This window comes from Xenopus laevis, chromosome 6L, assembly GCF_017654675.1.
Source record: "Xenopus laevis strain J_2021 chromosome 6L, Xenopus_laevis_v10.1, whole genome shotgun sequence".
NCBI classification, from domain to species: Eukaryota; Metazoa; Chordata; class Amphibia; order Anura; family Pipidae; genus Xenopus; species Xenopus laevis.
Window position 1 is genome coordinate 122,094,301 of NC_054381.1, and position 24,795 is coordinate 122,119,095.

The following is a 24,795-nucleotide window of genomic DNA, read 5'->3' on the forward strand; positions in this document are numbered from 1 at the left end:
CAGCTCTCTTGGTTTCAACTGATTTTTTAACAGGCAGTAACCAATCAGAGACTTGAGGGGGAGCACATGGGCCATATTTTGAACATGAGCTACTTGATAGGATCAATTGCAAACTCACTGAACAATTATGTCCCATGTGGGCCCCCCCTTAAAGTCGCTGACTAACTCAGAATTAGAGAGCCGAAGAGCAAAAGTAGTGTTCTGGTTAGACATCCAGTCACTTCAGCCTTTATACATTACATTATTGGCCAACTAACTATATTAGAAACATTTTTTATTTTGCGCAGCCTATTTAGCCAGTTTTTATTTTTACACTGAACTGTTCCTTCAAGAAAAAAAAATATCCCAACCCCAGTATTCATGATACAAACCACACTCACCTGGTTTAAGATCTAGTGAAGAAAGCGATTCCGAATGCAAAAAGTACAAAGTTGGGCTGACGGTAAACAACACATAATTATCATGACGTTCATCCAAGATAATAAGTACCAAGTCTCCAACCTGGAAGCTGTACAAAACATATAACAGAAAATGTCACATATGCAAAGTGCAAACGCTTATTGATACAGCTTTGTTATACACCTGGGAAGATGCAGTTAGCAGTGCCCCTTAACCAAGTAAATGAAGCCAAAGCTAAGGAAGTCAATGTCTTTCTCTCATTTAAATTTGCCAATATAACTAAATAACTGAAACTCTACCTTAAAACCAATTTACCTACATAGAGGGTAACAAACCCCCCCCCCCCCGAAACTTAAACAGATCAAGACTTTCAAGTTAAATCTGCAGTACTATAGTATAACTGAACAGAGATTTTATTTAATGAATGTATGTAACATTCACAAAGTTCTGTTTATCCTAATTATGGTTTAATTACTAATAATCATTAATAAAACATTACCACTACATAAATGTAATAATATAAATATCAAATAACGCAATGTGTAACATCAGCAATCTCAAGAAATGCCAAACTAATATCACATCTAGAGGCCCATTTCGAATTCATGTGAATTTTTTTTCAATCGAATATCTAAAACTCGAACTAATTTCACCAACCCAAAAACTCGAATTGAATTTGACTAAACTTGAATCAAGTTTTTGCTCAGAGAAAAACCTTGAATGTCAGGAAGGCAAATAACATCTTCAAATGGGTCTCCCATTGATTTATACATGAACTCGGCGAATAGTCAAATTCTAATGATTCCAAGGTTTGTAAAATTTCAAAATTCGAATTCGAAACGAGTGTGTATTATTCCCAATTCGAATTTGCGAGTTCGACCAAAAAAAAAAAAAAAAAACCCAAACAATTAGAAAATTCTAATTTCCTATTTGACCCTTGATAAATCTGCCCCCTAATCTACACAACGGTTAATTCCAAACTTTTGATTGTGTTCTGCTTTGCTCTTTACTTTATCAAATTAAATATAATCCCATTGATTTATATATGAACTCGGCAGGTTTTAGGTGGTGAATAGTCAAATTTGAATGATTCCAAGAGTAAAGGTTTGTTAAATCTCAAAATTCGAATTCGAAACGAGTTTGTATTATTCCCAATTTGAATTTGTGAGTTTGACCAAAAAAACAATTAGAAAATTCTATTTTCCTATTTGACCCTTGATAAATCTGCCCCCTAATCTACACAACTGTTAATTCCAAACTTTTGATTGTGTTCTGCTTTGCTCTTTACTTTATCAAATTAAATATAAAAGTGTTTTGTTAAAAAAAAAAAAAAGGTAAAACGAGTTAACAAATTGAATTGAATTGAAGATACTTGCTCTGTGGATAATCATTTTGACAAGCTGCACTCTTATGGTACAAGGGAATGTAATCCCTATACATATAGATGGGGTAACTGGCCAACCAGCTATAGGAATGTTCTACTTGCTTAGTGATTTGTTAGATGATGACAAGATGAGATCAAAAGAAATTGCCTACAGACCTGTAGGTCAAGTTTTGCAAATCAGAAACCAGATACAAGACATAATTATAAGGTCAAATGACAGTTGCCAAACATTAACAGATATACTGTGCAGACTCTACAGAACTATATCAGATTCCTTCCACATACTCAAAAATGGGCAGTTCTATACATTGTCTTAATAGATACATAATAGTGAACTGGAAACCAAAATCATGCATTTATAAAAACAGATATAAATAAAAACCTAATGACTGCATGCTTAAAATACATATTGACTCAAACAGTATTTTAAAGGACCAGAGAAACCATTATACGTCTAAATGACATTTAGGGGCAGATTTACATAGGGTCGAATATCGAGGGTTAATTAACCCTCGATATTTGACTGCCGAAGGTAAATCCTTCGACTTTGAATATCGAAGTCGAAGGATTTACCGCAAGTAGTTCGATCGAACGGAAAATCGATTAAATCCTTCGAATCGAACGATTCGAAGGATTTTAATCCATCGATCGAACGATTTTTCTACGACCAAAAAAACCTTAGAAAGCCTATGGGGACCTTCCCCGTAGGCTAACATTGAGGTTTGGTAGGTTTTAGGTGGCGAAGTAGGAGATCGAAGTTTTTTTTAAAGAGACAGTACTTCGACTATCGAATGGTAGAATAGTCGATTTTAGTTCAAATCGTTCGATTCGAAGTCGTAGTCGAAGATCGAAGTAGTCAATTCGATGGTCGAAGTAGCCAAAAAAAATCCTTCGAAATTCGAAGTTTTTTTTTATTCTATTCCTTCACTCGAACTAAGTAAATGTGCCCCCTATTATTATTATTATTTTCTGCTGTCACTGGCTCTTTAATTGGCATTCAGCACTTGTTACCGCAGCAAGACTTGCTTGCTTAACATGTGTGTTTGTGTGTAGACTGTGCATGTAGACTGGACACGAGCAGTAGCGAGGCTGAGGGGTAGATATAACTTCTTCACATTTGTAGTTATCTTTGTAAATAACTATAATATATATTATGTAGCAAAAAAGTTTTCTTGCATGTTTGTTATTATGCTAGCTGTGTGAGAATAGCTGCTGTTGAATAAGGGTGTATTTATTAACAATGGTGATGTTGCCCATAGCACCCAAGCAGAGCTTTGCTTTTGCTTTCCAATTTATAGGTGACTGTTCAAATCTAATTGCTGATTGGTTGCTATGGGCAACATCACTGGTGATATTTGTCTCCAATGTTAATAAATATACCCCTAAATTTATATTTTGGTTGAACTATATTTTACATTAATGAATCTTCATAACCAAGAATACTTATGGGTGTATACTTATACCTTGTATATTAACCCTGTATTTTGTGGAGGACTCCGTTCTGCTGAATCCAAAAATTATCGATTCTCTGCATCGCTATTTTTTTCATAAAACTAAAAATGCTTCTAAACTGTTTTGACCTATTCAGTCTTGTCTAATTAAGCAAATAATTGCAAAGTATCTTCTTTTAAATACCAAATTCTACTCTGATCGGCCCCACATTTAAATTTGTAATTTGTAAGGGTCTATGGACACAATATCTCCCACCACTTCTCTTGCTGCTTTTTAGTTCTAGAATTCTGACCCCTTAAATCGGCACTATCGAAAAATGTAATTCAAAACTCATCTCCTAGAAAATTAGCATAATATCTGCAAGACAGGATATGTAGGGTCCTGCAGCAGCTGGTTGTTTGTTCTTTGAACACTTTTGTGAGCAAAAGTTTATGCTGCATGAGCGATCAGAACACAAATGAACAGACGTTTGAGTCTACCCTTTAATTATTACGTGCTTATGGGGGATACATTTGTAGTAGGGTCTACCTTTTAATGTTTCTGTACACAAAACTATTTCCCCCCTTTCCAGGTTTAATGTAGATATAATACCTGCATTTTCAACCAGGTTATCCTAGTGTCTTAAACTTGTAGCTGGATACAATAAAGAATTTTTGAAAATACAATGTAATATAGAGATGTATACATTTCAGCATAAGTTAGTTTCAGTATGTACGCATCTTAGTACCTGCACAATGCAGTTAGTTATACAAGTAATTAATTTTTGCTAATAAAAACTTCAGAAGTTGAATGCAGTTTATGGTTTATTTATTGAACTGGAATGTCGAAATGATTGCATACATGTTGGTTGCTCATCACACCTACGTAACAGTATGTCCCAACTACCACAATGTACTCAACGTGTACAAATGACTTTACTTTGAGCTGTAAGCTTAGTAGCTCGTGACTGTGTTGTCTAGATGTAAACACAAAGGACACAAATTTAAACAATAATAAAATTAACAGCTTGGCAGTATATGGGACACACACAGAGTGCAGCTATATTATTCATAGCCGTGCATCTTTCAGGAGACCTCCACCAAGTAGGGATGTATGTCATTATTCATTATGTGTATAAAACTGTAAGCGAATGCTATTCTCCCAATATATATTTTGTTAAAAAGTTACATCTGGAAAATGGTTTGTCCTAAAAGATGACACATATTATATATATATATATATATATATATATATATATATATATATATATATATATATATATATATATATATATTCGGCTCCTAAACACGAGCAGTCATCGCGTTTAGGAGCCGAAACGTTGAATAAATCCACATTTTTCTTCACAAGACCTGAGTGCAGACTGTTTTTGTTGGCTGTAAGTAAGATTTTGTTCCAGCACCTAGGCATTCTCTAGTACTCTGTGTGCACCTACCTACTTGTTTATTATAATTTGTCTCTGCGAGGGCCGAGACGTTGGATACATGAGTGATGACTCAATAAAATTGATTACAAAATAAGTGCTGGTTGATTTTGATCATTACACAAAATATTTTAACCAAGCATCCACCATTGGATTTTGGAGTAAAAGTGCAGGTACTTTCTGAATCATTAAAAAAAAAAAAAAATATATATATATATATATATATATATATATATATATATATATATAGACATTCACTTATTGTTCAATTGAATGTATTAGGACACTCATTTGCATTAATTGATTGTTAATGCTGTCATCTTGACGCCCACTTTTTTTGTATTTAAACACCCACATGATCACTTGCACTTCTCCTTGATAAAGGCCCTAATGTGGGCCGAAACGTTGGACACTTGAGTGATGTTGAAATAAACCTTTTTTTGATTGAAGATTTGGTGTGCTGGTCCACTTTGAACATTACATATATATATATATATATATATATATATATATATATATATATATATATATATATATATATACATATATATATATATATATATATATATATATATATATATACACATACACATACACATATATATATATATATATATATATATATATATATATTTATATATATATATATTTATATATATATTTAAGCACTGCGTATCTTGACAGCGCTATATAAATAAATGATGATGAGATATATATATATATATATATATATAATGGCAGGGTGCATGGTAATTGTATGTATATCAATTATCAGCAGACCAGCACTCCCTTTTAAAATGTAATACTTTTTATTGTCATGGTATCAAACCGACGTTTCGGTCCACATTTGGACCTTTTAAAAGGGAGTGCTGGTCTGCTGATAATTGATATATATATATATATATATATATATATATATATATATATATATATATATATATATTTAATTACAAGAAACGATTGCTAATAGAAGTTGCACAGTTCCTGCTCTTAGTGCATAATGACTATAGTGTTGAAAGTGTTTCAATCATAACTGCCTTTGTATTGGAAAAGCTTAGGTTAAGGTGGCTTAGGCCGATGATCTTTGAAACTAATGATATTTGCTGAAGTATTTATAATTTTAATATAAGTCCATGTAGCAAGATAAGGGGAGATGAATTTCATAAAGATAATATGTGATATTGACATGATACTCCATGACAACCATAGTTATAAATTGTATCCAACAGAATACCCCCAGATAAAAATACCCCAAAAGTATGAAGCATGAACAGCTTGCTCCTAAGGCTCCAATAAATATAAAATAATGGTTGTTAATGATGTGCAGGCTGACCCGAAACCTGTGGGAATGGGGGTTGGGCAGGCATCCTTGCAACCCTTATGCTAGTGGCATTAATATGCCCTGCTTCTGCCTCCAGACATTGGTATTATTGTCTGTGTGCCTCCCATTCCTGATGTCAGAGAGTAGTAGGTTGAGTACGGGTCTATAAATGCTGAGACTCTGTGAGTTATGGTGGTGTGCGGATAAGCAGTAGTTGGGTTGAGTTTTTGTCATCCAGGACATCACTAATGGGTGGGGCTCTGTTTAGAGGAATGATAAAAGATGACTGCACAAAGAAAAGAGCAAACACACTGCAATAAAAAACAACAAAAAGAATTTTGTCATAAACACAATAGACTAGATTTTGTGTATTTTAATATTGCTCACATTGCTCATATACGTTTGCTGCTTGATTTTGTTTGAAATTAACTTACTCTCGAATAGCAATTTTTTCCGAATGTCTTGAGGATACTGAAGACATGCTTTGAGACATCTAGGGGGAAAAAAAACATATATTAGAACCCTACTGGTCAAAGTCCTCCATCAGGACCTGTAATTAACTCCATTGGAGGAAACAGTTTCACAATTAAATCACTTACACATATTTATCTTTGGGAATATGGCACATGGCTCATTTAACTGCTACTATTTTGTCTTTGGAATGGAGACTTGACTTAAATTGGTGTTGCTGGTTTCTCTCTTTACAAAAATGATTCTATTTCTATCAGTTCCCACAGGTGGGTGGAATAGAAAATAAATGCAAATAACAATCAAGGAAGATATTATATACAGAATTAATGTGAACAGCCAAACTGTGGTTTTATAAATGTGGTCATGGAGCCTCTTACCATTTATCATGGTACCATCTTATCTAGCTATGGTATAGCTTTAAAAATTAAAGGGGTGGTTCGCCTTCAAGTTAACTTTTAGTATGTTACAGAATTGATAATTTTAAGCAACTTTTCAAATGGTCTTCATTGTATATTTTTTTTATATTTTTTTTAAGTATTGCCATCTTTTTCTGACTCTTTCCAGCTTTCAAATGGGGATCACTGACCCCATCTAACAAACAAAAACTCTATAAGGCTATAAATGTATTTATTATTGCTACTTGTTATAACTTATCTTTCTATTCAGGCCCTTTCCTAATCATATTCCAGTCTCTTATTCAAATCAATGCATGGTTGCTAGGGTAATTTGGACCCTAGCAACCAGACTGCAGAACATGCAAACTGTTGCTGAATAAAAAGCTAAATAACAAAAATCACAAATAAAAAATGCAAACGGTCTCACGAATATCACTTATACAGAGATAAGTGATAGTGATCTTGACCATGGGTAAAAATTAGGTGAACTTTTAAAGCAGACATGCTAAAGACAGTGGCCAAATGACTAATTTCATGCTGATGGGCATGATAAAGTTAAGTAACTTCTCCTTAGATTAAAGAGGTGGTACTTTGTAATAATAAAACAGTACCTTGGACTTGATACAAACTAAGATATAAATAATCCTTATTGAAGGAAAAACCAGCCTATTGGTTTTAATTAATTCTCTCGTAGACTTAAGGTATGAAGATCCAAATCATGGAAAAACCCCAGATTGCTAGCATTCTGGAAAAAAGGTTCCATGCCTGTAATATTCTGAGATAATTTGCACCCATTCAAGCCCCTTTTCCATCCCAATTGCGACTGAATTAGATTATTTGTACTTGAAAGAACAGTTTTTTATAACCTCTGGTACCTAGCTTACGGGCTCTCATCTGCATTAAATATTTTCCTATATTATGAATTTGCCTAAATGCACTAAAGCAGCAAGGGAGTAGAGTTATATAAGAGCAAACTAGTTGATGTAATGGGCATCAGCTATTCTTTGTTTCATGCAAATAGATCTTTTCAGGATTAAAGCAGCTGCAACATTTTAGATTCTGTAATTCATTCCAGGACTATACAAAGTTGGTTTCTAAAATGAGAATAAACAGTACCCAAGCGGTCCTCTTAGTATACATGCCAACACACACACTACTCATTAAAACCTTGGTGTAGCCTTCTAATAAAACTTATTTTTTTTAATTTTTCCTTGCTTCAATGACAGTCTGAAAACTAACAGAATCACTGTTGAATATTTAGCCAATAACGCAAACAAGTAGAGTATAAAAAAACAGGGACAAAATACAAAGATATGTTCCCAACATAGGCTTAAAACCACATTTTTAGGCAAGCTCTGGCCATTTAAGAGACCACAAACTAGAGCTATCCTGCCTAACCAAGGACCATTAAATAGTAACACCTCCAGACATGGAGTTACTATCAAGCTCCTTGACACAGGCTGGGGAAATGATCAGTTCTAATGCTGATCTCAATAGTTAATTCTTTTGTATTTGTTGGACAATTACTCCTCCCTACCTTAGAGACTGAGCTCTGATTTAGGGCTAGAGTTATAGTCTACATATCTTGTGATGTGCTAGTCTTTTTTTTGGTTTACCCAAATGCTTGGATCAGGATTGTTTCAGAAGGCAAGCCTGCATGAGTATCTATATTAATTTATGGGGAAAAATTATGTTATTAATCTTCAATAACGCTCTTACCAATCTTTGATTTAACCGTTTATTCTCTTCTTCTTTCAGCTGCAAAGTCTGCAACAGAACGTGTTAAAAACAGTTACAACGTGTACAAGGTAATGGATTTACTCAAGCCAAATAGAATGCAAAAACTATATCTAGTCTAGTTTCTCATGAATACAGCACTGCTGAACAAAAGCAATAATGTATTCATGAAGGCAGATGCAAGTCTCTGTGCTTCAGAGTGCAGAGACCTGCAGCAATTCAGTTATCCAGGAGAATAGGATGCAAAGTGCAAGTGCACAAAAATGGTGAATTGCAACGTTTGTGCACTTTGCCCACTGCCTTCCCAGTAGTAAATGAGCACCAGTTTAATGTTCTAAAAAACTGTCAAAAATTCTACATACTCTTTCTAGCTGCATTATCTTCTGCTTTTCTTCTGACAACGTAAGATCACTGCAAAAAAAAAAAAAAAGTAAGCACTGTAAAACAATTAAGACATGAGAAATATGACTTCCCGGTAATATATATCTAGCAAAACATTCTTTCCCTTTAAATACAATACAGCATGTTAAATATTACTAAAGCTTACACTTGTAAGTTAAGGCATCCATGGTATGAGCATGTATTCTTGTCCTAAAAAGGGGCATGAATGCCAACGTTTAGATTTTGTTCTATAATTAACATTATAACAGCGTGAAAAGTAGTCTGGAATTATACCATATGTTTTCAAGGAAATGTATCAAAGTTTTATTGCAACACACATGCAAAGCTATTAAAGATGTGGAAATTAAAACATCTGGTCTTGGAGTTTGCCATCTTACCAATATATATAATATATATTATCCAATATAATAATTTTGTGAACTGATGAAAACTGAAAAAAAGTGTTGCTTTCACTTGCATAGGAAACACATTTGATTTAAATATAATTTTCTACCTCTGCATGTGTAAAGTTGGCCATAGAGTTTAAGATCTGCTTGTTTGGTAAGGTAGTGCCGAGGGCCAACAATTGTTTTGACTGCATAGGCAGTCCGTGTGCAATGGGATTTTCAAATCTGATTGATAGATATCTGTTTTTAGAAGAGAGGGCCCCATACTCGGCTAATAAGCTGCTGCCGTGGCACTTTTATCATGTTGTTTATCGCAGAGTCCTGCATCGGGTCAGGTACCTGTGGAATACCCGTAAAGTGATCGGCTTTTGGGCAGAAATTTCATATTCCCTGATCATGTCGGTATTCCTGTCTGGGTACCCAGTTATGATATGGGATTGGGTGTCCCCTTGGGTGTGCACAAAATGTTTCCCCTTACCGATCTGTTTTGGTTCACAGTAACGTCATTTCTGTTTTTCTGGGTCGGAAGGTAAGTAAACTGTTGGCAGGAAGGGTTGGGTAGCAGGGCTATGTAGGGGAACTTGTTTGGTGGCATGTGTGGGTCGGGTTGCAGGTCAGCGGGTCCTGGTCGGGCACAAGTCTGCCTGATTGGACCCCTGCAGGACTCTAGTTTATGGCCACCTTAAGGTTGTTACAATATACAACTTAGCAAGAGTGTGTCAACATTTGCATCAAGAAGATGAAAAATAAATCAGAGAACACTGTCAAACAGGTACAGTACAAATAACAGTGGCGCAGCCATTTGTCCACATAGTGGAAAGAAATAAACCAACCCAAGCACAACACAGATGGAGAGTCAAAAGGTGGCTCATGTTGTAACTAGTGGCACATACAGAATAGATCAACATGGATAATGTTCCATGGTCAACAATATGTGAAGAAAGGATTAAACAACAAATGTAAGCCCTCGTTGCAAGACGGAGAGAAAGAGAGTGAAACAATAACAAAAGACAAAATAATCCAAAAGACATTAGGAAAACAATACAGCAACAACGTGATGAATATACAGAAGTCATGATAAAGAAAACATTAAGAAGTCTATCATGTAGTAAAACCTTTTTGATAAATACATTACAATGACTGAGTTTGCACTTACTGAACAGCCATCATGCTGGTTTCCATACTGGGTTCCAATTTCTCCTCATCAAAGACCGTGGCATCAAAATTTGGTCTATCTAATTCAGAAGGAAAGTAAGATGCAGAGGCTCCATTAGGTTCAGAGGCCGCAGTCACCTGAGCCAAAATGGCAACGTTAGAATTGCGTAGACTGGCAACTTCTTCCTCAAGTTTTTTCTTTTCTTCAAGCAAACGGGCTCGGTCTTCAGACAGTGTTTCAATTAGATCTAAAATGAATATTTGAACTTGATCATTCCAAGAACAAAATTAATACAATTGCTAATACAAGAAATAATAATTATATAATCAATAAAAAAAGTCAATAATATCATGTAAGGCTCCTACTGACCTTTGCACAGACGAGACAATAGTTCAAACTGTCAGAAACCTTTGTACTAATTGAGTGATTTATATGGAGAGTCTCCAGTGGAGTTCAGAATAAGGAATTTTCTATCATCATGCAGAGTACATTTTTATAAAAGAGTGCCCTTGTGTGAACTATTTATTTTCCATTTTTGGAAAGATTCCTTATTTTTGAACTATTACATGAGTGTATTCTTCGTGACAACCTCTGAAAGTTGCTACAAAAACAGCTGTCACTGTGATTCAATGCAGAGACATAACTTCCTTGTGAGAATTGCCACTTGCAGGAATGAAACTAGCCACTCACTCTGCCTTCATATCTATGCAAGGATATGATAAAAATGTAAAGCTATAAATATTTTAGCAGATTTTAACAAGTAACTTGGAAAAGCAGAAGTCACAATCTGGTATATCCCTAATGCAGAAATGCACTCTTTCTTTCTATCTTTAAATATTGTACAGATAGTATGAAGGTGCAAAATTATTGCCCGTTGCAAACAGTCATCATTTGCTATCATAGCAACTTTGTGAGCATAACACAAGCCTACAAGATATGTTAACATAGTCACAGTTTCCAGCTTTAAAGGGATACTGTCATGGGAAAAAAAATTTTTTCAAAATGAATCAGTTAATAGTGCTGCTCCAGCAGAATTCTGCACTAAAATCCATTTCTCAAAAAAAAGATTTTTTTATATTCAATTTTGAAATCTGACATGGGGCTAGACATTTTGTCAATTTCCCATCTGTCTCAAGTCATGTGACTTGTGCTCTGATAAACTTCAATCACTCTTTACTGCTGCACTGAGTGATATCACACCCCTCCCTTTTTCCCCCCAGCAACCAAAGAAAAGAACAATGGGAAGGTAACCAGATAGCAGCTCCCTAATTAAAGATAACAGCTGCCTGGTAGATCTTAGAACAACACTCAATAGTAAAAACCCATGTCCCACTGAGACACATTCAGTTACATTGAGAAGGAAAAACAGCAGCCTGCCAGAAAGCATTTCTCTCCTAAAGTGCAGGCACAAGTCACATGACATGGGGCAGCTGGGAAATTGACAAAATGTCTAGCCCCATGTCAGATTTCAAAATTGAATATAAAAAAATCTGTTTGCTCTTTTGAGAAATGGATTTCAGTGCAGAATTCTGCTGGAGCAGCACTATTAACTGATTCATTTTGAAATTTTTTTTTTCCCATTACAGTATCCCTTTAATGTAATGCATTTTTAATGTAAGATTGACGAGAGTGCAATTCTAAGAATGTTTGCAATGTACATTCATTATTTATTTTTTAAATTTCAAGATATTAAAGTATTCATGTACTGTTAAAATCAATGAATTGTGTTATATCATCGCCACCTGCTGCTCATTTTCCGACCAGTCTGACCACCAGATGTCTGATGTTACCAAGCCAGAAGATGCAGGTGGCTCAATGTGGCTTATGTAATATAAGGCACATAATGAGCCAGCCCGGATATGTGTTAAGTTGTTAAAATGAGGGTTGTGATGAACTTCAATCAAACGCAGTACCGTATATACCCGAGTATAAGCCGAGTTTTTCAGCATCGAAAATGTGCTGAAAAAGTCTACCTCAGCTTATACTCGGGTCAGCGGTACCCGACCGAGTGGCTGAGATTGCAGTCACTTTTAGTCATTCCTATACCAACAGTACACTTGGGGAGAGACTGCAATATCCCACAATGCCCTCTGTTGGTTATATGAAAGAATAACAGTGCGCCCTCTGTTGGTTATATGAAAGAATAACAGTGACTGCAATATCACACAGCGCCATCTGTTGGTTATATGAAAGAATAACAGTGACTGCAATATCACACAGCGCCATCTGTTGGTTGTATGAAAGAATAACAGTGCGCCCTCTGTTGGTTATATTAAAGAATAACAGTGACTGCAATATCACACAGCACCCTCTGTTGGTTATATGAAAGAATAACAGTGCGCCCTCTGTTGGTTATATGAAAGAATAACAGTGACTGCAATATCACACAGCGCCCTCTGTTGGTTATACAAAAGATTAACAGTGATGGCAATATCAAACAGCACCCTCTGCACATGGTAGTGGGACAGTGGGACAATGCACACAGTAATCCGTTTGGCAATTCTCTGTCACCATCAACTTTGCAAAGAAGTCCGGTTGATCGCTGGGGGGGGTCGCTTTGGCAGAATGTGCGCTGCTGGGAGACAGGGCTGTAGTTGTGTCTAGGCTTATACTAGAGTCAATAAGTTTTCCCAGTTTTCGTAGGTAAAATTAGGTACCTCGGCTTATACTCGGGTCGGCTTATACTCGAGTATATACGGTAATATGCTGCAAAATTGGTTGTGCTTTATTTCACACTTCGTGTGAAATAAAGCACAACCAATTTTGCAGCATATTACTGCATTTGATTGAAGTTCATCACAACCCTCATTTTTCCATTATTTGCTTTTTTGGACGTAAGCACTGTGACTGAACTTGTGGAATCCATTCTTCTCTACTCATGTGTTAAGTTGTTGTTGGAGTCTGCCCTGTCTGCCAAACCTTGCAACTAAAGTTACTGCTATATCCAAGTAAGAGCTGCAAGTGTTACACTGGTAACACAACTTGCTAATGTGACGCTAAGGATTCAGCTAAATACACTGATAACAAAAAACAAGTTACTACAACTAGTTGCCATACTTAAAGGATAAGTAAACCTTAAAAATAAGTGAACGTAAAATTGATGAGAGTGCTATTCTAATAACTTTTGCAATATACATTCATTTTTTTTTTTTTTAATTTCAAGATATTAAACTATTCATGTTCTGTTAACATCAATGAATTTTGTTATAGAAGCACCACCAGCTGGTCATTTTCAGACCAGTCTGACCAGCAAGCAGTCAAGGAAATTGTCAGGAGAAAGAAAGAGGCATTTCTGATGTTCTTCTGGTTAGGAAAAAAATTGAAATCTTTCTCAAAACTTTCCTAACCAGAAGAACATCAGACCAGACCTCTTTCTTTCTCCTGACAACTTCCTTGGTGGTAAAACTGGTCAGAAAATGACTAGCAGGTGGTGCTGATGTTAAAAAATCCATTGATGTTAACAGTAACCTTATATCAGTAACCGTAATATCTTGGATTAACCAAGTAACAGTAATATCTTGGAATTTAAAAAAATAAATAATGAATGTACATTGCAAAAGTGCTTAGAATAGCACTCTCATCTACATTCACTTGTTTTTAAAGTTTAGTTATCCTTTAAGAAATAATAGGCCAGGTAAATTTGTTGATAAAAAACACATCTTTTCAATTCAATTCCAAATTTTTCAATAGCCTTCTATTGTGTTTTCATGGCCCATGATCACTGAGCATATGCTATCTTCATTCTGTAGATTTGTTTACTATACTAGTATGAACACTTTAGGGACAAATTATCAAATGCTGCACAAGTTAAATTGTTAATTGTTATCTGTTATCCACTATTAACCTGTGCCATATAGCCTTTCTTCAATTTCCTTCATTGCTACACAAGCAGCTTGTTTATTTGTGCTATAGTAGTGTTTCGGAAGCAAACAGATCAGTTTTACCAGTGCAGGGAAACAATACATATTTTCATTAATAACTTTTTGGTGTTACTGTTCCTTTAAGGTGGCCATATATGGGCCGATATAAGCTGCTGAAAGAAAAAAGTTGTGAGTTTATTGGGCAGTGTATGGGGCCCTCTGACGGGCCTCCCCCAATAATTATGTGGCCAAAAATCATCCAGGTTTAAAAATCCTCTCGGATTAAAGGGCATGTAAAGTCTAAAATAGAATAAGGCTAGAAATGCTGTAATTTGTATACTAAATATAAACATGAACTTACTGCACCAGAAGCCTAATCAAACAAATAATTTATGCTTTCAAAGTTGGCTACAGGGGGTCACCATCTTGTAACTTTGTTAAACATCTTTGCAAGACTAAGACTGTGCACATGCTCAGTGTGGTCTGGGCTGCTTAGAGATCGTCATAAACAAAGCTGCTTGAGTTCTGCATGGCTTGGAAGTAAGGTGGGGCTCCCCCTGCTGTTCATAAGTATGATTGTTTCGCTGCTCAGCAGTTATGGACCGTCTGACAATTCCTATCCACAGCAGTAAATGAAGGGAGAATTTCACTGCATACAGTCAGGTTTCTTATAAAACCGGTACACATTTTTTAATTAAAGTATATTGGAGATAGGTTTCTTTTTCATTAAAGAAAGTAAAAATGGGATTTTATTTTTTTAGCTTTACATGCCCTTTAAGGAACACATTGGTTTGTTGATATGATCCTCGGTTTGACACCCTGTATTCCTCACCCACGATTGGATGAGCCCGATATCGCTCAACTGAAGGTGGGCATATCGGGGAGAGATCCACTCGTTTCGTAATCACTGCATGTATACAGTGATTACTAAAGGTGGCTATACTGCATGTATAGCCACCTTTAGTTCTGTTTCTGTCTCACAGATGATAATTATTTAGCTATTATATTGTTTCTTCTGAAAAGATTTTAAAAAGAATTTGGTAGCTCACACCTACTGGTGTTTATTTGAATATAAAACTTTCTTCCTTTACTCAGGCACTCCCAAGAGTTGTCAAGATTCATCAATTTACGAGCAAATTTAAGACAGAAAAATTGAGAAACGTTTAAATAAGATAAATCTCAACCTATAAAGAATGTTAATTATTCTGTTTTTTACCTTTATCTCTTTCTTGCTGTTGGGTAACCATCCTTAATTTTTCATTGATCTCGCTAATAATATTTTCTTTCTTCACTCGCTCTCTTGTCAAAACTGTGTTAAAATTTGTCTGTGGGGGGAAAAAAACAGAAATGTGTATGATGGTTGAATTGAATGCTGATAAAAAGAATATGTATATTTGAATGTAATATCTACAAGGCAAAACAGATCAGGTCATCAGGTTAAGCACCAGTGATGAAAGAAACCAGTTTAATGGTCCTGTGTGAAGTCTGGTTGAATTCCAGAGAAATCACCACACCTGGAGACCCTCATCATGCTCAAATAGAGAATGAAGTTTATTTGTTTGGTGCATCAAGCCAAGAATTCCAACACAGCATTCAACAGCTCCCGACAAATTAGTCTGTTGCTTACATTACGGCTTATAATTTTATACCCTTACATATCATCAACATATTTGTATTAATTACATTAGCCAGACATTTCATTGGAGCTTGATTAAGATATGCAGGTACCGTTTTTTATGATTGGTTATTACATTTGTGGAATCAACAGTTGCAGGCTAAATTCATAGTCAAGGGGCCAAGTATTTAAGCTTCCCTTTTTCAGAAGCATTAACATACCACATTAATGCTATTTTAATTCAGTGTGCTGAACATTAGGGGATATATTATGCTGAACTTTTTTCTGGGACTTTCCAGAAAGGCATGTGATATATATTTATCTCACTGCTTGACCTGTTTAAGAGGCTTACAGAATAAATCCCGGCCCTAACATGATACAATAAAAATTTAATATACAGGTATTGGAGCGGTTATCAGAATGCTTGGACCTGAGGTTTTCCTGATAATGGGTCTTTCTGAATTTGGATAATCATACTTTAAGCCTACTAAAAATGAAACACTAATAAAACCCAATAGGTTAGTTTCACCTCCAATAAGGAATTATCACATCTTACTTGGAATTTATTAAAAGGTACTGTTTTATTCGTACAGAGAAAAATATCATTTAAAACATTTGATTAAAAATGGAGTCCATAGGAAATGGCCTTCCAGTAATTCGGAGCTTTCTCGACAATGGGTTTCTGGTTAATGGATCCTATACCTTCCACACATTCACAGAAAAATTTAGTGTCACAAAAAACAAGTTATTTAAACTTGTTCCAAATGGTGCAATAGCCTAACCATGAAACACATTAAATCCACAAGACATCTGGGGGTCATTTATCAACACTGAGCAAATTTGCCATGGGCAGTAACCCATGGCAACCAATCAGATTGCTGCATTCATTGCTCTACTTGCAGCTGGCTTTAAAAAGCTAATCACTGATTGGTTGCTATAGGTCCAGGCCCAGTGTTGATAAATGAGCCCCCTAGTGAGGTAAAGGACTTGATAAAAAAGTTTAAAAAAAACACAGATGTCATAACGCTACATCTTACAAAAGAACACAGAAGTGTGATGTGCTGTGATGACATATTTGACATGGGGAATGTCCTGGCAAGAGATACGAATAAACTGCAACTGATGAAGTCTAATATTTCAGATGTATGGTCTAGATTCTGAAGTCTCCAAAACTATCTTTTTCCATGTTACCTCTATAACAGATAACCATTTGTTTAGTATAGGACCAGTTATCCAGAATGCTCGGGTTTTACAGATAATGGTTCTTTTCGTGATTTGGATCTTCATACCTTAAGTCTGCTAAAAAATAATGTAAACATTAAATAAACCCAATAGGCTGGTTTTGCTTAATTTAAGGTTTAATTATGTCTTAGTTTGGATCAAATACAAGGTATTATTTTATTATTACAGAGAAAAAGGAAAATATTTCAAAATTGGATTATTTGGATAAAATGGAGCCTATGGGAGACATCCTTTCCGTAACCGATCCCATACCTGTACCACCATTAAAATATTTGCGCTAGATTATTCTGACAGAATTCAACACTTTTTCAGTACCATGGAGACCATTAAGACTGCATTTTTGTTCAAGCTCTATACTGTCCACATAATTATGAGTTTCACTTTGTGTTATTAATTACGGTTAAAGAAGAATAAAATCAAAAGAACAATCTGTGCATATTTTATACTACGTCATTTCAAGGTACATTTCCTCCTTACCTGACATGACCAGAGCAAATATCTAGGAGCAGTTTATAGTTGCCTGAATAACAAAAATGTTATTCTATATACACAGTATATAGAATGATGATGATTCTCTGCTCCAAATATAATACATCTTTTTAAAAATGAGGATTTAAAGCTTGGCAGAAGCAATCTCATATTTATACCTGCATACTGTTGAATATGCCATAACATATAGCTCTACAACCATGACTAAGCAGGGGAAGAAAATCTGTTTTTCCAATAACAGGCGGACTTAATTGCAAAAATGTCAAAAGTCATTTGTATAGCGAGAGAGCATACTGTTGTTTCCAAGTCTAGTTTTAAGCATATTTATGTTAGGATTTTTTTTTTGTTCCTTACTTATTTAGGTTGTAACCGAGGGTACTTTTTTTGGCAAATGGCTGAGCTCAACGGAAAATAGTCTGGTGTCTACCGCTTTGTAAGATAACAACAAGTACGCGATATGAACATTATTGTATATGGACTTTGTGGCAAATTATTTTGGCCTGATATTTACTGCAGTTTTGTAGATAACAAAAGGGGGGGGGGGGGTTGTGGGAGCACTCCTAAGGCAAAGTAAAAATGTATTAAAGTATAATGGAAGTGCTAGTGACTTGGCCAAATTAATCAGTGCACATTCCCTGGGCCCCTGTCTAAGTAATTCAGTATAAATGCAAGTGCATGTGTTCACAAAGACAGGGTTTTTTTGTTACAAAGTTATTAGGTTATGTAGGTCCAGCATGCAAGTTGCTTGTAGAATGTTCTTGTGTTGTTAAAATCTAGAGATTTAGTTTAAGTCATGATCACTAATGGTTAAGGTCTTTACACATACAGTCATTGCACATTATACTAATTTTTCACATCTGCAAAAACACCTCATTCAGGTTCACTTACGAAAACAGTTCTTTATTTGGTAGGAAAATATTTAACTAGGGATTACTTGAAAAGCAGATGTTAGGAAAAGTTTGGCAAAGACATTAAGAAGAAAGAATTAACCCCTCCACGACCAAAATAAACAAGGGCTAAACCTTACAAATAATATGGTCATTTATTTATAAACAAAACAAAAATGTGCTCACTTGGCAACTATTCTGAAATAATGCAAAGTTTTTTTTTATGAAATTAAAATTTCTCACATTTTTCTGTTCATACATAATCTATAGTATCAAACTACTATATGTAAAATTCACTGGAATGGTAACAAGTCCTTCTAATAAATACAGTTGATCTTTTAACAATTAAAGGAAAACTATACCCCCATAATCGCTGAATGAGCATATACCTAATAGAGAGGGATCCCTCATTTCCAATGCAGCGCTGCTTGTTTTAAATGCTTTTAACTGACATACGGCATGGTGGTAAATAAATATTGCCTTTTAATTTTATTTATAGAATTAAGTTGTGATTTTCTATATTGAAACATCGGTGGACTACGCAATTGGTGGTGAAGTCCCATTTTCTACATATATACATTCCCAATTTAGTTGTGGACAATTTATTTAGCCCACCAATTACCTATTTGGAATATATCCTGTTTAAATCAATTTGGCAATCACTGGAAAGTATTATTATTTCTACTAAAATAAAAAACTTTGAAAATATTGGGAAGCAGTACAAGGCCAAATTATTTTTATGAATACTCATGCAACAAAATGGAACGTTTCTAAGGGAGCAGTACATTATATGCTGGAAAGATTTTCACTGGCCAAGTCATTTTCAACCATAACATAACTTTTTACTGTTGAAAATTTGCAAATGCATAGATCAGACTTTGAAGTTTTTGTTACAATTACAGAGGTTATGAGGAGATATGAGATGAAAGTCACTTTGAATATAACCTACATACAGTATATGGTGGTGGAAATATTCAGGTGTATTATCTATTTTGCAAAGGCATTCCATTCCCTCTAGATTAAGGGGAATTTATTTTTCAATAGGACAGTGATCCTAAGCATGCATAGAAGATTAGTGAAACCTGAAATCCAAGGAAGAGTAAGGAGTGCTGACTTGCATGTCTTTTCAAATACTTTTACAAGACCCCCAACCTCAATGAACTTTTGGGAATATTTCATAAGACAAAAATGATGAAGCACTCGTTAAAATATTCTCTAGACACTGTGTGTTCCCCGGACTGATATATGTGTATGTTATCTAATATAAGTAATTCAAAAAACAACTGGACTTGGAATTATTGAAGACGTTTCACTACTCATCCGAACAGCTTCTTCAGTTCAACTGCTCGGATGAGTAGTGAAACATCTTCAATAATTACTCGACAAGTCCAGTTGTTTTTTGAATTACTTATATTAGATATACCATGACCTGGATGAATGAAAATCTTCATAGTCATATGTGTATGTTGCGAGGTCATGAAGGGGTAAGCAATATTAAAAGTATTTAGATAATTACCTGTTGTTCTGCAATCAGTGAAATCCTAAGGCTTTGCATCTCTTCATTCATTTTCCTTTCTTGGTGTTCGAGCTGCTCTGTGAAGGACTGCTTCTCTTTTTGAAGCTGTTCTTCAAGTTTAAAGACCAAGTTATGGGCATTTTGTGGCACTGCAAATTCAGTAGAGCTTAGGAGAGGTCAAAAGGACAGAATAGTTTGATTGATTAACACTGCATACTGGTACAAAAAATATAAACACATTCTTAGGACAAAAATCGCTTCATTTGTACGTTTCCGTTTGTTAATATTAAAACTTGAATGCATAATTTTCTTGCCTAAGCAGTATCTTTAATATTTCTAACAATAAAAGGTGCAAAGAATTTTCTGTGGTGTATCCACAAATCTTTCATACTTAGAAGCCCATATGAAACCGTCCTTATATGTAAACAACACTGTCTTTGTGGTTAACGTATCCAAGCATTTCTAAATGCATGAAAATAAATGCTTATTTCCATATTACATTTCCCTGCAATCACGTAAGAATAATTTAAGTAAAAGGTGAATAAAAAGGATACACAAAAATGATTGTTTCTTACAAAAAGTCTCAGCAAACATTTGCGCTGAGTATACTAAGAGTGTTAAGTTGAAATGTATTTTGAAATGTTGTTAGAATTACTATAATACGAATATGAATAGGACTTCTTTTTTTTAAATCTAGGTGCACAGTTTGAAACCTTTTTCTGTACAGTTAAGATATTATTGTCTATTATTGTTGTACTAGTTATTAAAGGAGGACAACACGATCTGAACGAAAACATATCCAACAGGTAAATTATATTCTAAGTAATGACACAATGGCATAAACAGATCAGTAAATATAGTTCCCTGATTACATCTTTTATTCTGAGTCACTCGTCTGTGATATTTTGTGTGCTCCATCATCACTTATCATCTGACAGGAAATGATGCAAGTAATAAGTAACAGGAAGTTGTGTGGGAGTTAAGGTGGCCATAGACGCAAAGATCCTATCGTACAAATTGAGGATTCGTACGATTTTCGGACCGTGTGTGGAGTGTCCCGGCATTTTTCGTCCGGCAGAGATTAGTCGTTTGGTCGATCGGACAGGTTTGATTTTGTCCGACCAATCCCGCCGGAGCCCATTGCGCTCAGATCGTAATCTGATCGTTCGGCCATAGGCTCGAACGTTCAGATTACCCCCGATATAGCCATGCACGTTAGTGGCATATCGGGGAAAGATTGGCTCATTTGGCGATGTCGCCAAATGAGCGGATCTTCTCGTCTATGGCCACCTTAAAAGACAAAGCTCCTTTGATTTATTGGTTGGTGTAACCTTGCGTGTGTGGGTTTGCGTGGAGCTATAAGGCCTCATATGAGCCAGATGGAACTGTTATATACATTACAAACAAAAAGGTTTTACATCTGAATAATAAAAAGAAAACAAAATAGCCTTCTTATTGTCTTAAAAGATGAATGTATTATCTATAAGTATAAGATCCCTTAACATCTCCAAATTATATGAAGACCATCACCCACTGACTCAATTTTAAGCAAATAATTCTATTTGTCTTTTACATAATATTAATAAAACAGTACCTTATGGCAAAACAATTATTTTGGGTTCATTTGAGGTTGAAATGATTTTAATGGTATGTATATTTTTATTTTATAGACATCTCAAAAATGATCTCTAATATTAGTGAACACTAACAAAGACAACAGAGCATCTGGCCACATACTGAAATGCTTTGGAAAGTAACTTTTTTAAAGTTGTAAATAAAATTTTTAGTGAGTGGATCCGTGCAATATCCAGTTCATTGCCAGGGCCAAGGACACATATTGCGATATTTCAAAGCATGCAATGAAATATAAATAGCTAGAACAAAAATCACAATAAGGCGAAGAAAGAAGAAACAAAAATTTAACTGCAGGTATGCAATATTTACCATGTGTTGCATAATTTACATAAAGTGCCTTTTTGGTTTTCCATCCCCTTGGTTTTGTGTGAGCAAAATTCTGCTAGCATACCTTTAACCACAATCATCCTCTAAACACAGTATATAGTATTTTTTCACATTTCACATTTTGCACAAGCCCAGTATGCCGAGGTTATAATCTTATATATTGTCTGGATGCTGCGTAAAGAGATGTTGGTTATTTTGTATGTTAGGTACTAGAATGTCAATTAACTGGTAAAAAAAAGATTCTGACAATAAAACTGATGCAACCTCTACTTATACCCAAGCATTGCACGCCACATTATTAGCAGGTTAGTAAAAAGGAAAGCAAACAACTGTTTCATCAAAGGGCAAAGCTGTAGCCGATTGACACAATTTACACAGAAATATATGTTACACACACACACACAATGTAGAACCCCAATAATTAGAGGCACTAGCCAGGGTATTAAACTAGAAGGTATATGTATATTTAATCACTTAACACCCCCTCCCTCTGTTGAATATAAAGATATTAGAAGTTAACTGTGGCGCATTGGTTTTCAAAATTGAAAGGCCCATTTATCAAAGGTGGAATTATGAATTCATGTGAATTTTTAATTCGAATATACTCACAATTTGACTGGGAGGTTATTTAAGAAAATAAACTGTCTAATATCTGATCAAATGGTTCTGACTCAAAAATTTGAGTCGTATTCGATTCATATTCGATTTGTATGAGTTTGTATGAGTTTTTCTCCCAAAAAAAACCCTCAAATATCAGGAAGGCTATGAACATCTCGAAATAGCCATTGACTTGTACATGAACTCAGCAGGTTTTAGGTGGCAAATATTTGAATTAGGACTGTTTCATTGGTCCAGGGGTGATAAAGCTCACATTTATATTTACATTCGAATGGGGGGATTGAAATTCGAAGGTGTGAATTTTGAAACTCGAAAAAATTTAAATTGAATTTACTATTTGACCCTTGATAAATCTGCCCCTGAAAGTATAGTATTGTGTGTTTAAGAAATTCTAAAAGGTGTGGCCACCACTGGAACAAAACAAATAGAGAGGCAGACAGATATAGCTTTATATAAAAAAAAAAATAAGATATACCCTTGATTAAATCTATGGTGTTACATAACAGGGCATAACAAAGCATCACCTACCCCTTGCAGGTCCTAAAAAATAAATCTCACATGACAAAAACAACAGTTTAGCTTGGTATTATTTATTCAACAAAAAATAATCTGAAGAGAAGTCATGATATTAAATAGAGAATAAGGTTTTACAGAATATTTATTGTAATAATAAATTAATGTAATGCAGAAGCTCTAGTTTAGCTTAAAGCCTTTCAGGCTATGGGACACTGCAACTAGATATCCATGCATAGCCCTGTTGAATGAAACTAGCTCTGGTAGCAAGAAATCTACATCAGAATAGAGTTTGGTGCTAGTGGTGGATAATGCCATTGGCTGAACCACAAAGAATCACCATGCAGTCAAGTTTTTTTTATGTCTAGTGAAGTTTGAATAATGTAAGCAAAAATTTGATTGGTTTCTGTGTGTTAATGGAATATCTTCACCAATGCAAAACGTATAATACATAAAGATAACCCCACAGTTTTTCCTACACTTCAAATGAAAAGGTGAACAGCTTTGGAGCAGGTTTTCCTCTTTTTGGTAATTAGCAAAAGAGCTTCCTAAACTAAACATCCTTAATAGATTTTAACTAAGGAATGTTGAATGATGCCTTTGAATATGCCATATATTTAATATATAACTACAGTACATAAAATGTAGAATGCTTAACTTTTACCCAAAACTGCATAGACATGTAGGAGACAGAAATGTGTAGAATTGCTAAACTTTTAATCAATTTCACCATAATTATTGGTCACACATGGCTTGGCTTCTCCTTCAGTCTTGCCATTTTTTTTTAGATTAAAAAAATAAAAAAAGAATAGAGTTGGAGGCGCCAAAATTTACAGCGGGGCTCAATCATCATGGGGAAAATTTGCAGCTCAGCAGTAACCCATAGCGATTAGCCATTTTACAGGCCAAATTATGAAATCAAAAATGTAATTTCTTGCCATGAGTTACTGTCCAATGTTGATAAATGTGCCCCAGTAACTACTTGGAACTGTGACAATGAGAATTGGTATTGGTATAACGTTTAGTTTAATGTACAAGTAAAAAAGAAATAAAAGAACAGGCAAACAGAAAACTCATACTGATATCATCTTGGTAGGTGTCGATGCCACCCAGATTTGACTGTGTACGTGAGTACGGATTGTAAGCCTTTGCTTGCATGCAAACCTGAATACCACAATTAATTGAAGACAAAATTCTGCCTCTTACTCAATAATCTTTTTTACTTAAAAACAAAGGTTTGGAAACATATTTGAAGAAAAACCTGTTACTTGTCAGTTTCTGATAGAAACTGGTAAGTTTCACAAAGAAATATGAGTGCACAGACTTGGCAAAACATAGGTAAAGGGTATTGTCTCATGTGATTTATAATAAGGCTCTTTTTTACCATTTGAATAAAATAATTCAAAGTCAGCATTTCACTTTGTTCCTAAAGCAGACAATCCATCACATTTCAGATCATAACTTTAGGGCCAAATTTTTCTTGGAAAATGTTTCATGCTTGAAGTTAGTGGAGATATTTCAAGTTCAATCAAGAGATTATAAAAAAAATGTTTGTCTAACGATCCTAAAT

General features: G+C 34.9%; 1 protein-coding gene across 3 annotated transcripts in view; it reads right to left on the bottom strand.

The window, feature by feature from the left end:
- Positions 1–24,795, bottom strand: part of rb1cc1.L (RB1 inducible coiled-coil 1 L homeolog) — a 77,266-nt gene that overhangs the window by 13,163 nt on the left and 39,308 nt on the right. For 2 of the 3 annotated variants that reach the window (XM_018267989.2, XM_018267990.2), the window contains exons 15-21: positions 20,133–20,298; positions 15,600–15,708; positions 10,524–10,770; positions 8,942–8,990; positions 8,562–8,609; positions 6,411–6,469; positions 381–508 (exon numbers count right to left, since the gene is read on the bottom strand). In XM_018267989.2, coding sequence (XP_018123478.1) covers positions 381–508; positions 6,411–6,469; positions 8,562–8,609; positions 8,942–8,990; positions 10,524–10,770; positions 15,600–15,708; positions 20,133–20,298 — 806 coding nt within the window. Of the gene's footprint in view, positions 1–380; positions 509–5,633; positions 6,288–6,410; positions 6,470–8,561; positions 8,610–8,941; positions 8,991–10,523; positions 10,771–15,599; positions 15,709–20,132; positions 20,299–24,795 lie in introns of those variants that run through there. The other variant, XM_041566423.1, reaches the window with a different exon arrangement.